The following is a 14,502-nucleotide window of genomic DNA, read 5'->3' as shown; positions in this document are numbered from 1 at the left end:
ATTGCTGGCTGCATTGTATGCATGTAGATCTGTTGTTGTTTTTATTTTATTTTATTGTTTTAACTGTTTGAACTTTTTGGATTAGAAGTAGAACATTGTGCGTGTGAATGAATCTGCGTCCCAGTGCTATGAAGATGATATGCAAAGCGCCCTCCTGCTCATAAAACGCAACGTGTGGACACGGGCCGTGCATGAAAGTCCAGTATACGTTTGCAGCGTTCTCTGTCTTGCACTGGCCGTCTGGTCGGCACTCGGCAGCGTGCAGTAATGTTCCACACAATGCGCAGTTGATCATCCTACAGACCTACAGCTTGCGGGTCCATATAGCCATGGTGACGGCTGTAACCATGGCGACGAATATCCCACAGCCCGAACTCCGAAACTCTGGTGTTTACATAAAAAACGCTAATAAACAGCTTGCATTTTGGGAAAGTGAAAAAAAGGGGCGTCATTGTTTTGTGCATATGCTAATAGTCAATGCCCGTGTTCAAATTCGGATCATAGTAACTAAAAATGGCAAATATTTTTTGTGGAGTAAAAACATTTTTTGATACTCAAGTAATGTAAACGAGTAACTGCCAGCAAGCACTAGTGGGTGTTTGTGGTGCGGCTCAAGTGCAGCTGTTTTCCACGGCTCGCTTGTTTGCTTCCATTACAATTGTACGTGCTTCTCATCCTGTTTGTCTTTGTTTGATTCACAGAAGTGAGCTGATTATGCGTCACTTATTATTCTCACGAGCGCTCCAAATTAATTAAAAAGAAAGAAAACAATAATGAGGCCATTGTGGGTGCTGCTGCCTCACGGCTAGAAGGTTTGATTCCCGTCGGGGGAATAATCCTGGTCTCTATACTGCCTCCCCCTGGTCAGCCGGGGCGCCGCCATGGAGGGGATAGGAACTGGTTGGAATAACGTGTTCCTTCCACGTGCAACGTTCTACCTGTCAGGTGATAAGAAGCGGCCTGCTCACTCCTCATGCATTGAAGGAAGCATGTAGGAGTTTGTTGCTCTCCCCAGGTTGGCAGAGGGAGTGTAGGGCCCAGGATTACAGTTTAGGCAATTGGCACCGGGTGGAGAAAATGGGTTACAAAATTGTGGGATAAAATAAAGCAGTGGTTCTCTAACTTTTTAATTTCAAGGACCTCTACTTTGAGAGTGTACAAATGGAACCATGATTCTTTGGACTTTTGGTCTGCTCTGAGTCAGTACTGATTGCTACGGTACGTGATTAAAAAGGCCAATCTACAATCTCACAAAGTTATTTATTCAATCATGAGGTGTGCCACAAATCTGAATAGAAATGCTATTTTCACCAAATGTTCCTCCATTTTCTCTGATGTTTTCCTATTATTATATTTGTCATCATAACATTTCTGTAATAGTGTTTATCTATGCATTTATTTGTATGTTTGAAAATGTAAATATGCATCTTTGATGCGTATATTTTCAGTAACTGCCTGTGCATTATGCAGATTTATTCATTCCATTTGCCAACTGCATCCTGTGCAGCACCTTGTAAATATTTGTGTCCTTGTATTGTTCTCTTATGTGGACATAAATAAAATGATTAATGTGTGTGTGTGTGTGTGTGTGTGTGTGTGTGTGTGTGTGGGTGTGTGTGTCAGGGACGGATATTTGTGCTGCCCCCCTCCTGACGAGAGCACCTGCTATTCCTCATGCAGATCGGTTATTTTCGAGGACTCACACACGGCCGCTCGACATCGTCATTATGCGGCGGAGCTGTGGAGAAATTTATTTATTTTGAGGGTCGGCTTGGCACTTTTTGGCACATTTTGGCACATTTTGCCTCGGCGTGTTGCCCTACACGCAACGCAGTGCGTATTGCGCGTATAGGTAGCGACGGCACTGGTGTGAGTGTGTGTGTGTGCGCGTGCGCGTGTACTAGTACAATACTAGTGTGTTGTAAGTGAATTGTAAAAAAGAAATAGATCTACACAAGCTCATATTGCATTGTGCCCATATAGGGACATGCTCAAAAAAATCGGGACGCCAGGTATAGAGCTTAAATGTTGTCTTTTATCCTGGTCTCATTATATACATGTACATGAACTCATCAGACAGTGAAATGTCTCCCTGTGCCGTACAGAGCCAGTGCTGGACGTGGCGAGGGCCCTCGACGCGGTCGCCACTCGGGTGAACAAGACGGTCCGCCAACGGCGCCACGCCGGTGACGACGACTACAACATCGAAGTCCTCCTGGGAGTGGACGACTCGGTGGTGCGCTTCCATGGCAAGGAGCACGTGCAGAACTACCTGTTGACCCTCATGAACATAGTAAGTTCAGACCCCGGGAGCGAGCACTCAGATGTCCCATTTAGGCCCGACCTCGAAATAAATAAGAAAATCTTCTAAATCTTCTAAAATATTTTCACGATTTTTCAAAAATAGCAGACCTACAAGCTCGTAGCACGCCACTCGGTGGCGCGCTATGAGCTTGTAGATCTGCTATTTTTCAATAGCTAAATTATAACGTAATGTTTAAAACACCAAAAGGGGTTCCTCGCCAGAAATGGGATATTCACCCTTTGAATTCAGTTGTTGTTTGCTTTGTCTGTGTTGAAATCGATTGACTCTGATAGAAGTACCGTGTTGGGTTTCGTTTCTTTGGCTCGGAGGCAAGCTGTATAGAAGAGTCTGCCTTTGTGTCTGGAATTAATCTTGTTAACCTGGTCACTGATCATGTCTTTATACATACTGGAGGCATGTATGTGATACTGTAGATGTGTCATCATAGTCATAGATGGCTTATATCACAGGCTGGCCACATGCCGTTCGCTTTGTGGATCCTGAGAACCCCTTTTTTATTGACAATTGTTATATGTAGCCTTACTTGCCTACAGAAAATACATACAATTATACATCCAATTATAATCGCAAGAAAGCTAACATCTTATTTATATTATTTATATTATATATATTTGTGTGTGTGTGTGTGCGTGTGCGTGTGCGTGTGCGTGCGCGTGCGCGTGCGCGTGCGTGTGCGTGTGTGCCATAGCCGTAATCAAGTAGCTATGGCCGTTTATAGCCCAAGGAGTGTGTGTTTTTTTTTTTTGCAAAACTAATGCTTGGAATGGATTCAGCATCATGAAAACCCCCTAGTTTGACACGTCACATGCTACTTAAAGCATGATGAAATTTGGAATTCTTTGCCTTCTGTAGGCTGTTAATGGTATTGTCACATATTAAAAATTGCTCAACATAATTATGCAAGTTAGCATCCGGCAGTTTCTGCATGCTGGGGACCCATACTCAACATTTATAACATAAAACGTTGGTGTACTCAACATGTCCAGGTTCACAATGGGGCTCTATGAGCTGGCAAATAGACTAATCAGCTAAGTGCAACCGATGATAGGTGGTCGAGAAGAGGTTTCCATATTTTGCTAAAAATGTCTTCATTGCCTTTAGACCTAGCACTCATTCTCTCCATCCTCTCAATATAGCGTTTTCAATCACACCGCTTTGTCACATCGCTTTGTCTCTGTGTAAAGTAAACGCAGAATAAAAAGTGAGAAAGCAACAGCACTTTACCTAGGCCCTAGAGGCCGTTGGCATCTGTTGTTGCTTTGTCTGTATTGAAATCTCTACAATCTGATGTAAGTATTGTATTGGGTTCCATTTTTATGGCGTTGCTCCACAGAGGCATACTATAGTAGTCTATAGGGGTCTGTAGGTACGAGATGGTGAAATGTTATACCGCTGTGAAAGAAAAACAAAATGTTGATGGCATCGTGACTACGAGCTGTGCGGCCTCTCTCCTTTCTCAGTCATAGTTTTATCTCCTGCGGTCAGCAGCACCTCCCCACTGCTGGTGTGCGCTCCTACCTTTCTGTTTGTTCAACGCTGTGAAAAGAAAAACCTCTATAAAAAACACCAAATTGAAGCTTTGCTCATCTGTGCCCAGCAGTGCCCACTGCAGTACGTGTTCTGTGTCCGGATGCTGGACTTGACGTGAGGTGGAGTGACGTGAACAAACACAAATTGTCCTTTGTCTTGGACTATACAAGCACTTCTGAGGGTGTGTATAATGTTGTATAGTGTATGTTGCATATATTATAAAATTTCCCCATCTTACTGATAATGTTGCTTTGACTGTGATGTCTTGCAATCATGCTCTATCTACAGAACTTTCCTTGGAACAAAGGTTAGTTTTATATCTGACAAAACCGCCAACGCCCCAAAACCCCTCCGACACACAGACGCAATGACTTTCAATATTGTCACATTTGTGACGAATTGACCATATTCGAAAATGCTGTCGAATACCTCTATTACCGCGACACCCCAAATCCTTGACGGTAACCGAGTCCCGACCTACAGCGATGGGTGAGGTCACAGATGGGGCTATGGTAGACCCCCATCAGCCCAGGGCTTCCTAAACCCTGTTCAGGAGCAAGGTTATCCCTGGCATTTCTGGGTTAAACAAGGTTCAAAGCAATCAAATGTTTGTTGTCTGATCAAAGACAGCCGGTATGCTGGAGTTGAGTGGACTTCTAAAGGCGCTAACCGTGCTGGGCTCTGATTTTCAAGTGTGAATGCTTAACATGGTATTTAAATACGTGTGAAATAACTAAGGTTGAGTGAAGCCTGGGCCTTCTGTGGCCTATTGGAGCTAGTTTAGCTTGGCGTAGTTGTTGAAAAGCTAGTGTGAAAAGCCCATGCAGTATTTCTGTTTTGGGCTTGGATATCTATCAGTAAGACCAAATGCTTTTTATTTTGCATTTGACTACACTACTCATAAAACTAAGGACTAAAGTACCCAAGAAACCATCCACATCATCATCATCATCATCATCATCATCATCATCATACTAAAATTCAGCGAATGTCTGTCTGTCTGTCTGTCTGAATGTCCCTGACAGCGCTTTATCTCAACATTGGCTCGCCCAATCACTCCCACTTTTCACACAGGCATGGACCATAATTATATGGAGGTCTTAATGGAGCCCTTTTTCCAATTTGACACATTAATGATTTATAATGAATTTATTAGTGGATTAAAAAATGCAAAAATGGGTATTGTACTGTCAATATGACATGAATATGAATGCAAAGTAGCGGTCCATGTGTGGACAGGCTACCTGTCGCCGTTGTGCATGGTGAGATGTGTGCAAACCGTGTAGTTTATCAGGAGAAGAATACCAAAGGATGCAAGATTTATTACTGAATTAAAAACGCTCCGGGCGCAGTACCCCCCCATGGCCAAAAGAGGGGGGCAAATATCTCACAACGGGTAAGGGCTAGTAGTAATAACTAGTAAGACGCCCTGAGGGCGAGAAGTGCACGCATCCGCCTGGGCAACGGTAGACTGCTGGGCGAGCGCTGGCGCTTTGGAATGGGGGGTCAGATCAACATATGAATGAATTCTGTACTTATATGGAGCGTGTCTTGAGTGTACAGGGTTTGATGAGGTCAGATCAACATATGGATTGTCAGAACAGGTCAAGCTCCATATATGGAGATCTAAGGGTTTGAGGTTTGAGGTCAGTTGTAGAGTTGCTGGCAGATCTAGGTGATGATGGTTATCCAGGGTTAGATAAGGTCAGTGTCGTGATGTTCATACTGTATATGGAGGTGGCCGTGACATGTCACGAGTCATGACCATATATGGAGGTTTGATGTCACGAGCAAGTTCTTTGTCTGTGAAAATCATAATAGCACTGACGAAGGTCAATGATCAATGTATGATTGCCCACACTCACACATGCACGCTTATTCTGATTGTTGGGTTGCCATTGGACGTGCAACACACACGGTGCATAAAAGCAATGATATAAAACATTTGAATGATTGAGGACTACAACATTGGTTCAGCGGCGCACCGGGCTTCAATTGTATAGCAGCAGTCTTTTGAAAGTCAGCTCTGAACCAAATTGTGTCACTATAGATGTTGTTTAATTGTCGTGGGAGTATGCATTGATTTATTTTAACAGAACAAAGCAAGTGGCAATGTTCTTTTTTTATGTTTTTTTGTGGCTTTCGCCTTTTTATTTTATATATTTTATGGAGGGAAGACAGTAGGCTGACAGGAAATTGGGGAGAGAGAAGGGGGGGGGGGGGAAGACATGCGGTAAAGGCCTTCGGGATCGGGAGTCGAACCCACAGTGCCAGACTGGACCACTGAGCCATGGCCCAGGCCAGTGGCAATGTTCTTGATGACTGTTTGTGCATTTGGAAAGGGTGCCTATAGTGCCTACGATTTGCTACTTTCTTTTCAGTTCCCTCTGAAACAAAGAAACAGTTCTCCGTATCTCAGTATTGTGTAAACTCATTCTGCATGTGTTTGAAAATGTGTTGGTGAAAAAATATAGATCTACAAGCCCACGGTGTGTCTCAGCACGACACAGTCACTGCGCATCAGTGTCACAGCTTGTCACATTGCCTCTATAGGCCTGTCACAATTATTACATAATTGCCTAATCACGATTATTTGAAATAATCACAATTCATTTTTGCATAATCGTTTCCATTCATCTGTTGAAAGAAAATCATAAATAAATAATAATAACAGTGTAAATGCCAATGTCAAAAATACAATTAATTTGTATGACAATTAATCATCCACTCTGCTTGACTTTTTTTGACTGTATTTGGAACAAGACAACAGCTTCAGAAATGTCACCACCACACGTTGGCTTATATTAACCCATTAATAGTTAGTTCTCATACTTAAGATTTTTCAAAGAAGTTCAGAAATAGGAGATGTACAGTACAAGCCTGCGGCCCGGCACGGAAATATTTTTGAAAAAGGTTTTTGTAAAGCCCAAAAGCTAAAATCTAAAATTACAATGTTTTCCCGTTTCGATTGGGTTCAAAAACAGTATCAGTCTCATCTTATTAGGGAAAATGCTTCCCTAGCATGGAGACCGGCGGGGTGCGAGTTGGGATATCAGCGCTGCAGTCCAAAACTAAGGGTTGTGCATGTCATGTGTGCAGTCATTATGAAGTCTTCCAGTAGAGGTCCCCGCTGGCTTTAACTGGAGGCTCAGAGTAGTTATTACTCTGACCCCCACCAAGGCTGCCCAAATGAAAACTTACAGCAATGCAATGCTTTTTATTTCTCCCCTCTGGGAATATTACACTGGATTCCCATTCTCACTTAATGTCCTGCAGTACACGCACGCACGCATGCACGCGCTCGCGCACACACGCACGCACAGTTTATTGTTCTATTCAGCACGTCTTAAATTCAGCGTTGCTGTTACGGTCTTTCCTTACAGTACATAATAGAGATTAGATGGGACAGACTTGTGCAGACAATATATCCCCCCACCCCTCTCTCTCTCTCTCTCTCTCTCTCTCCCTCTCTCCCTCCAGCATTTGATTTAGTTGTTGAGATTACAACTTCATTAATAACCAGAACCGGATGGCATGACAGCACTTTCAATGTTAGCTTGAAGTTGTTTTCAGTATACTTGCGTGTAATACTTGCATAGCCTTCAAGTTCATGAAGTAACGTTTTACAGCTCTGTGTCTCGGCACGTTTAACCATTTGAACCTGTGGTCACAGGTGCACAGCACAAGCGACACAGCCAACAGCAGGCATTAGCTTCCAACACTATAGCTGGACTATACGCTGAGCGACATGTGGCGACAAGACCAATTTCGACATCTGCACGACTTGGCGGGAATATAAAAGCGTTTGGGAAAACTCAAAGTTTAGTTAGGCAAATGAGCAGCGACAGATTGAAGTGACCACAGGTGTTTCGTCTTCTTTTGCCATGAATGAAACGCTCCCGGATTTTAAACTAGCTGACTTTAAATGACCTTAATAACCTCATGAACTCTAGCGTCCCCGTTCTGGGCTTTTCGCAATGGGTGAACATTCGGCAAAAATAGGCGTAACATTTCCAGACAAGTTGAAATTGTCGTAAAGAGAAGTCCAACAACACACTTCAGCCAGTTAACACAATGCCTATGCACTATGCCAAACTCGAGAAATCTTGTATAGCCTAGAGCTTAAACCTGGCTGTGTCAAACACAGGAACACGAGAGATGTTAAAAGAGTATTAATCCAGAATTAATACTATTTATATACTATTTTTATATTTACAGTATTTTAGCTTCCCGGCAACACTTGCTTCCATGTTGTGACATCATCGAAATCCCAAAACTCTGTGCACACGCGCACGCAATCTTTAGCTGTGTTTTCCTCGGAATTGAGGTGATATGAGGTGAGCGAAGGTGATCCACTGTGGCATGAAAATGGCCAATTACTACTTCCAGTTCACGGAGCCGGTTCACGGGGTCTTCTTCTTCTAGAAGGTCTCGTGCTCTGAGTGGGGCGAACCCCTCCCATCCACTTTATTTATTGTCACAATATGCTGCTGTACTGTATACGTATACGGTATGGTCCATAATTGTTAGCTCTCTCTTCTTTGCGATTGCATACTGAAGAGGCTGGTCAGGAATCCTTGCTGCCTCCTGCGGGCTCTAGCCTGGATGCAGTGGAGGAGGTGGTGAAGGTGCATATGGCGACGAAGGAAGCCGGACCCTATTATGGACAACCACTCAAATCCCCTTCACTTGGAGATTGTCGGTAGGTTTAGCAGCAGGGCCAGGGGTGAAAAAAAGCAGTTCAGTACGGTATGGATAGCTATCAGACATGCTTTACTGTGTGTAAATACAAGAGTTGCATGCAAGACAAAGGAAAATGTTACTTTGTCAGTATGCAAGGACTGCTGCGAGTGTATAGTCTTCTTCTTCTTCTTCTTCTTCTTCTTCTTATGTTTTTGCATGATGTAGCTATATTAAAACTATAGTAAGGTTAATAGAGGTCACCGGACCTCGACCAATGCAAGACTTGCACCCACAGTCTGTGGTGGAAAGTAACTAAGTATATTTACTGTACTTAAGTACAATTTTGACATATTTGAGTATTTCCAATACTTTTACTTCTACTCCACTACATCTCAGACCCTCCACTAGAATTATATGAAAAATAGTTGCTTAGTTTCTTCGTAGATTTTGGTTATTATTACAAAACATACTGTACAGTAACCACTTCAGCGTTATATACATTTCGGCCATTAAAAAAATGCCAATCTACAATCGGCAATTTTGAGAACTTGGGGACAGAACTTTTACTTTTGGTATTTTAAGTACATTTTGATGCCAATACTTTTGTCTTTTACTCACATTCATTTTGAACTCTGGACTTTTACTTGTAAAAGAGTAGTTCTACATTGCAGTATTGATAGAAATGTGAGTACTGGGGGCGCCCGCTGGCCTAGTGGTCCAGGCGCATATGAGAATCTAGAGGTGAAAATGTCAAGTAGCCTGTTATAGTGCCACAATGAGAATTGGATTTCTAACTAGAAAATGTGCCCCTCAGTGCACAGGCCTCCACCAGGATAGGAGCGACTGGACCACTAGGAGTGTTTTTAGAGTAATATCAAAACATGTGTTTTACATAAGTCGGCCTCCTGGTGGCGCTATAAAGAGCAGATGTGAAAAATGCATTGCAAAGGTTTTTCCTTGGGCCCTAGGGAGTGTGCATAATACGTACAAGTTTTACACAGATCGCTGCAGTTATAGGTACAAACACGAATGAATGAAGATAAAAGTGGAATGTCCGCACACGATATCATTCTGCTCCCCGTCTTTTTTAATTTCAACCTATAAAATACAACAACGTTTCGCCCCTCCGGGCTTTCTCAAGTGGGTATGGCCTTGAAATCCTTGAAATCCACATACAGCCTATTGTACTTCACATACAGCCTATTGGCTTATCAATTGATTGAATGACGACACCCAGTTATGTTCCACCTATTTAAAGATCTCAAGGCCATACCCCTGTAACTTGAGAAAGCCCGGAGGGGCGAAACGTTGTTGTATTTATAGGTTGAAATAAAAAAAGAATTATATCGTGTGCGGACATTCCACTTTTTTCTTCATTCAGTCATTTTTTGGGTCCAGCACCGTATTCTTAAACTGGGATGTGCATATCGTTTTCCTGCTTTAAATATGAATGGGCCAGTTATAACGTGACGCTGATGTGAACATTTTCAAGTAGCATTTCTTCCTCGGCCTAGTGGGAATTTGCATGCAAAATTTCCCTCAAATTGCACTCTGCGTTCATGATTTGATGCATTTTGTTCAAAACGGACCAATCTTATGGAGGCAATCTTATCCAATGGAGATGGAATATGGGGGAGCGGACAGCTCCGTGTTGATCACATGCATATAGATAGTGTATACCGATTTGCATGATGTATGGAATATGTACGAGTAATGTAAAGAAATGTGTTTTGCAAAAATCTGCCTCATGGTGGTGCTATAACAGGCCGAAGAATTGGGGCAGGGGTTCGTCGTTGGCATCCAGGGAGTGTGTGTACACAGTTTGGCATTGACCGGGCCAATGTCCGAGATTAGCTGTACACGGACGGACGGACGGACACACACATTTGAATTATTTTATTTGGATCTGCACAAGAGGCGTAATACAATAGACCCAAACACTGATCAGAATTAGGTTATACATTATATGGTCCAACCATATAATATATGCACATACACACACAGAGGGAAAAGAAGAAGAAAAAATAATAATATATATAGCACATTGTTGACATACTATTACATGACACTACTAGACAGGATGTTTGTTTTGGGTTTTTTAAGCCACTTAGGGATAAATGAAACAACGCCTACTGGACGTGTGCTTGCGTGGTCAGTTGAGGTTTGCTGTTTGAGGAGCTAATCTGTTCATTGATTTCATTATCATTGGGGCACACTCCCTCTGTCTGTGATAAGGGTGCTCCTCCTCACTATCACAGCAACAGTTGACGTAAAGTAGACGGCTTAAACAAGACCTATAATTAATCCATTCGGCTTTTTCAATCTCCTTATCCAGTGGCGTACATATATCAATATCATACGAGACAGGGCGGTGCAGAGATGCATGGATGTATCTGACGGCTGATGGGTGTCAGATATGTTGATGATGAATGCTAATGAAATTGAAGTGAATGTCAGATGTATCGTTGCTGCACCTGCATCTGCATTGGTCTTGCCAGTCAGTCGCATGCAGAAGAACGCTCTGTGGAAAGCGGTGCTGAGAAAATGCAACAATTACCTACATTTGTTTGGTCCATTATTCAGGTTCACTAGCAAGGACCACGCCGCCAAATAATGATCAATGGAACTAACATAGCAAGCTATACTTTAAGTTCCTATTCATCAGTATCACAGTGAAAACTCTTTTTATTTTTATTTTGTATCATACATTATGGTATATGAATTGTATTTTGGGGACAGTGTCGTTCTGAAAGTGCTCTTATACAGCAAAATCTGTTTCATTTTACTGCCTACTGTATATGCCCTATTTTATATTTTGTCATAATTATAACAATGTCGAGCTAAAATTGCGAAAATTGCTTACAATGCGTGGCATAGTGTTAACCACTTGAGCCCTATAAACGTACGATGAATAGTGAAAATAGCAGATTGCGTTGCGATGCGCCGTAAGCTTGTAGATCTGCTATTGTCTCTTCAACAGATAGCACCCCCAAGAATCGGTGTAAACGCTCACTTAATGGATGTCTCTCGTTGAGGCTTTTGTTTTGTTTCCTACAGCTTAACGAGCCCTCTTAACAGTCACGACGACCATATCCTAGGAGGCAGTAGCAGCGCTGTTGAAATGCCACTTCAACGTGAGCCGTCATTATGTGGAATAAAATATAGCAGAGGTCTGCACTCTGAATTAATAAAATGCCGAGGAGGCAGTCATAAACATCTCACGTGTATCAGGGGACATCACCCCATTAATCAGTCTGGAAATACTTTAATTGTATAATGGAGGTAATTCTTTCTTGTGACCACCACGCTCTGACTTATGGGGCTGTATTTTGCGTGTCTTAAGTACCAGGTAACTTGAGTAAATTAAAGACCTGGAGGCATGATCAATGCCATTTGGCTAGTCTGAGTGGCCAAAGAGCATCGATTGACAGACGTTTCGGCTATCCAGCTTTCATCAGTGTCGGATTGATGAAGGATTGGGATGAAACCTTGTCAAAATTTGGAGTCAGACAGGGCAAACGCGACTCAGTTATTCCCGTGCTAGTTCCCGTGCGCTCCCCGCAACGCAGTTATTCTCGTGCCAGTTCCCGTGCGCTCCCCCAGCCCCGCCTCCGCTGCATGGATCATTATTGCTGGTTCGTTTGTGTCCCGTTCGTTCTGTGAAAAGAAAATTGCACGAGTTGGGAAGGGCAATTCTGTGTGATGCGGCCTAGGGCGGCAATTTCCTAAGCGCCACCGCTGAGTGCACCCTACAGTAGATATGTCATAGGTGATAATCCAACTTTCATTCTATGAAGCCTAGTTCAAATTTAAGCACAATTTGAAGATTTGTCACACCTGACATATAAAAAGATATCACACACCTGACACCGGAGATTACCTACCCCATGCTGGCAACTTCCACCCGCAAGTGAGAAGATCACAGTGGGCAAGTTGTGGCTATGCGTTGATCAGCCCTGTGTCTGAGCCTGAGGTTCTGACGCACGTCAGTGAAAAACTAAGTTTTCAGTGCCACACACGCAGACCGAAAGCTTTTTACCTACTAGTTACCTACATATTCTGTATTGTGACTGTGCTTTTACTAAAATATTAACTTAGAACACATGGATATATTTGATTTTTATTCAGATTTTCATTACTTTGCACATATTCAGAAATGCAACTGGCAACCCCTCCAAAAAATGTGGTTACTCCTCTAGGGCTGATCTAAAGATTCTCCATTCATTTTCCCTATAGGCTTTTCAAAAAGTATTTATATAAAGACGGTTACGCCGCGGACAAAGCCAACTCAGATCGTAACAAATCATGACAACAAACACAATATGTTGGGCAGATCAAATAATTAGAAAGAAGAAAATAAAGGCAAACTATTTGTTTTGTTTTTCTTCTTATAAATTATTTGAAAACATTGTGTTCATTGTCATGATTTGTTCATTGTCATGATTTGACCGTCTTTAAATAAATACTTTTTGAAAAGCCTATGGAGAAAATACTATACCTTTGCGGCTGACTGCTGACACTGACTGCTGACTCTGACTCTGACTGCTGACTCTGACTCTGACTGACTGCTGACTGCTGACTCTGACTCTGACTCTGACTGACTGCTGACTGCTGACTCTGACTGCTGACTCTGACTCTGACTGACTGCTGACTGCTGACTCTGACTCTGACTCTGACTCTGACTGCTGGCTCTGACTGCTGACTCTGACTCTGACTGACTGCTGACTCTGACTCTGACTCTGACTGCTGGCTCTGACTGCTGACTCTGACTCTGACTGACTGCTGACTCTGACTCTGACTCTGACTGCTGACTCTGACTCTGACTGCTGACTCTGACTGCTGACTCTGACTCTGCACATGAACCGTTCTTGTTGGGAAATAGGACTGTTTTCATGTGTGCTTCTACAGCCCTATTCTTGTGCTTTGCTTCTAGTATATGCCTTGTGGTAGGGCCATATATACTGTATATTTCCAGGCTCCATCAAGCCAACTATCCTCTATATATGGTGTTGGGTCCAAGCTATGGTGTTGGGTGTTCCTTATTTTGACCTCGTTTCTTTCACAATTTATGCAAATTATGCAAATGGTGGCATGATTGCACCATGGTAACAGGTGAATTTCTAAACATCACAAACGTGCGTGTCTTAAGAACCAGGTCTTATTACTTAACTTAAGACCTGGAGGCGTGATCAATGCCATTTGGCAATTCTGAGTGGCCAAAGAGCATCGACCACGCCTCCAGGTAAGTTAAGTAATAAGACCTGTTACTTAACACATCAAATGTGCGAAGCGTATCTATACGCTTTTTCTATATCGGTCACGGTATGCGCAAAGCGTATCTATACGTTTTTATGATTTTTTTATTGATTACTGCCATCCACCTCTCATTCTCGGAAAAAGATATAACGCAGCCGTGTAAGCGTTGATTTGCCCTCTGCCTGTATATAAACCAAGAATAATCTGCAATGATCGGCATTTCATAACGTTTGCAACACACATGGAGTCATGGACAGATGCAAGAAACGAATTAAATTATCGAGGGACCGCCATGATCAACAAAATGTCTTTTGTTGGAGATCGCCATAGCGTCTTCGCCGCCAGCCAATGCAGCCATCACTATCGGTTGTGTGATTGTAACCTTATCATTATAATTGCAGTGATAAGACCGCAATGAAGGCGTCTGGGACGTCATCGACCCGTTTGTAATGTGTAACGAATACACATGTCTCATCCTAAACTCGGGAGCCATCGAGTTGTCATTTTGTCGTAAATTGTCGATATCACAGCCGGGCTTAGCGTCTCTCTCGATACCGTGGATGAAACTCTTTTTCAATCGCTGATCGCTCCTACGTGCTTCAGTGCTTCTTTGCCCAAACATGTCCAGAGTCCAGTCATGTCAACCACTAACGTCACCGATCCAGTAACGCGTCTCACCGTTATACTATCGTTCTGAAACGATCGGT

At 42.8% G+C, this 14,502-nt stretch overlaps 1 protein-coding gene across 2 annotated transcripts in view; it reads left to right on the top strand.

The window, feature by feature from the left end:
* The window catches only part of adamts3 (ADAM metallopeptidase with thrombospondin type 1 motif, 3), a 177,578-nt gene that overhangs the window by 97,586 nt on the left and 65,490 nt on the right, over positions 1-14,502 (top strand). For both annotated transcript variants that reach the window (XM_080766756.1, XM_080766755.1), the window contains exon 5: positions 2,106-2,293. In XM_080766756.1, coding sequence (XP_080622882.1) covers positions 2,106-2,293 — 188 coding nt within the window. The remainder of the gene's footprint in view (positions 1-2,105; positions 2,294-14,502) is intronic.

The sequence above is a fragment of the Protomyctophum bolini genome, assembly GCF_963924005.1.
Source record: "Protomyctophum bolini genome assembly, chromosome: 6".
Taxonomy (NCBI): domain Eukaryota; kingdom Metazoa; phylum Chordata; class Actinopteri; order Myctophiformes; family Myctophidae; genus Protomyctophum; species Protomyctophum bolini.
The sequence above is the reverse complement of the archived record's forward strand: the minus strand, read 5'-3'. Positions and strand labels throughout refer to the sequence as shown.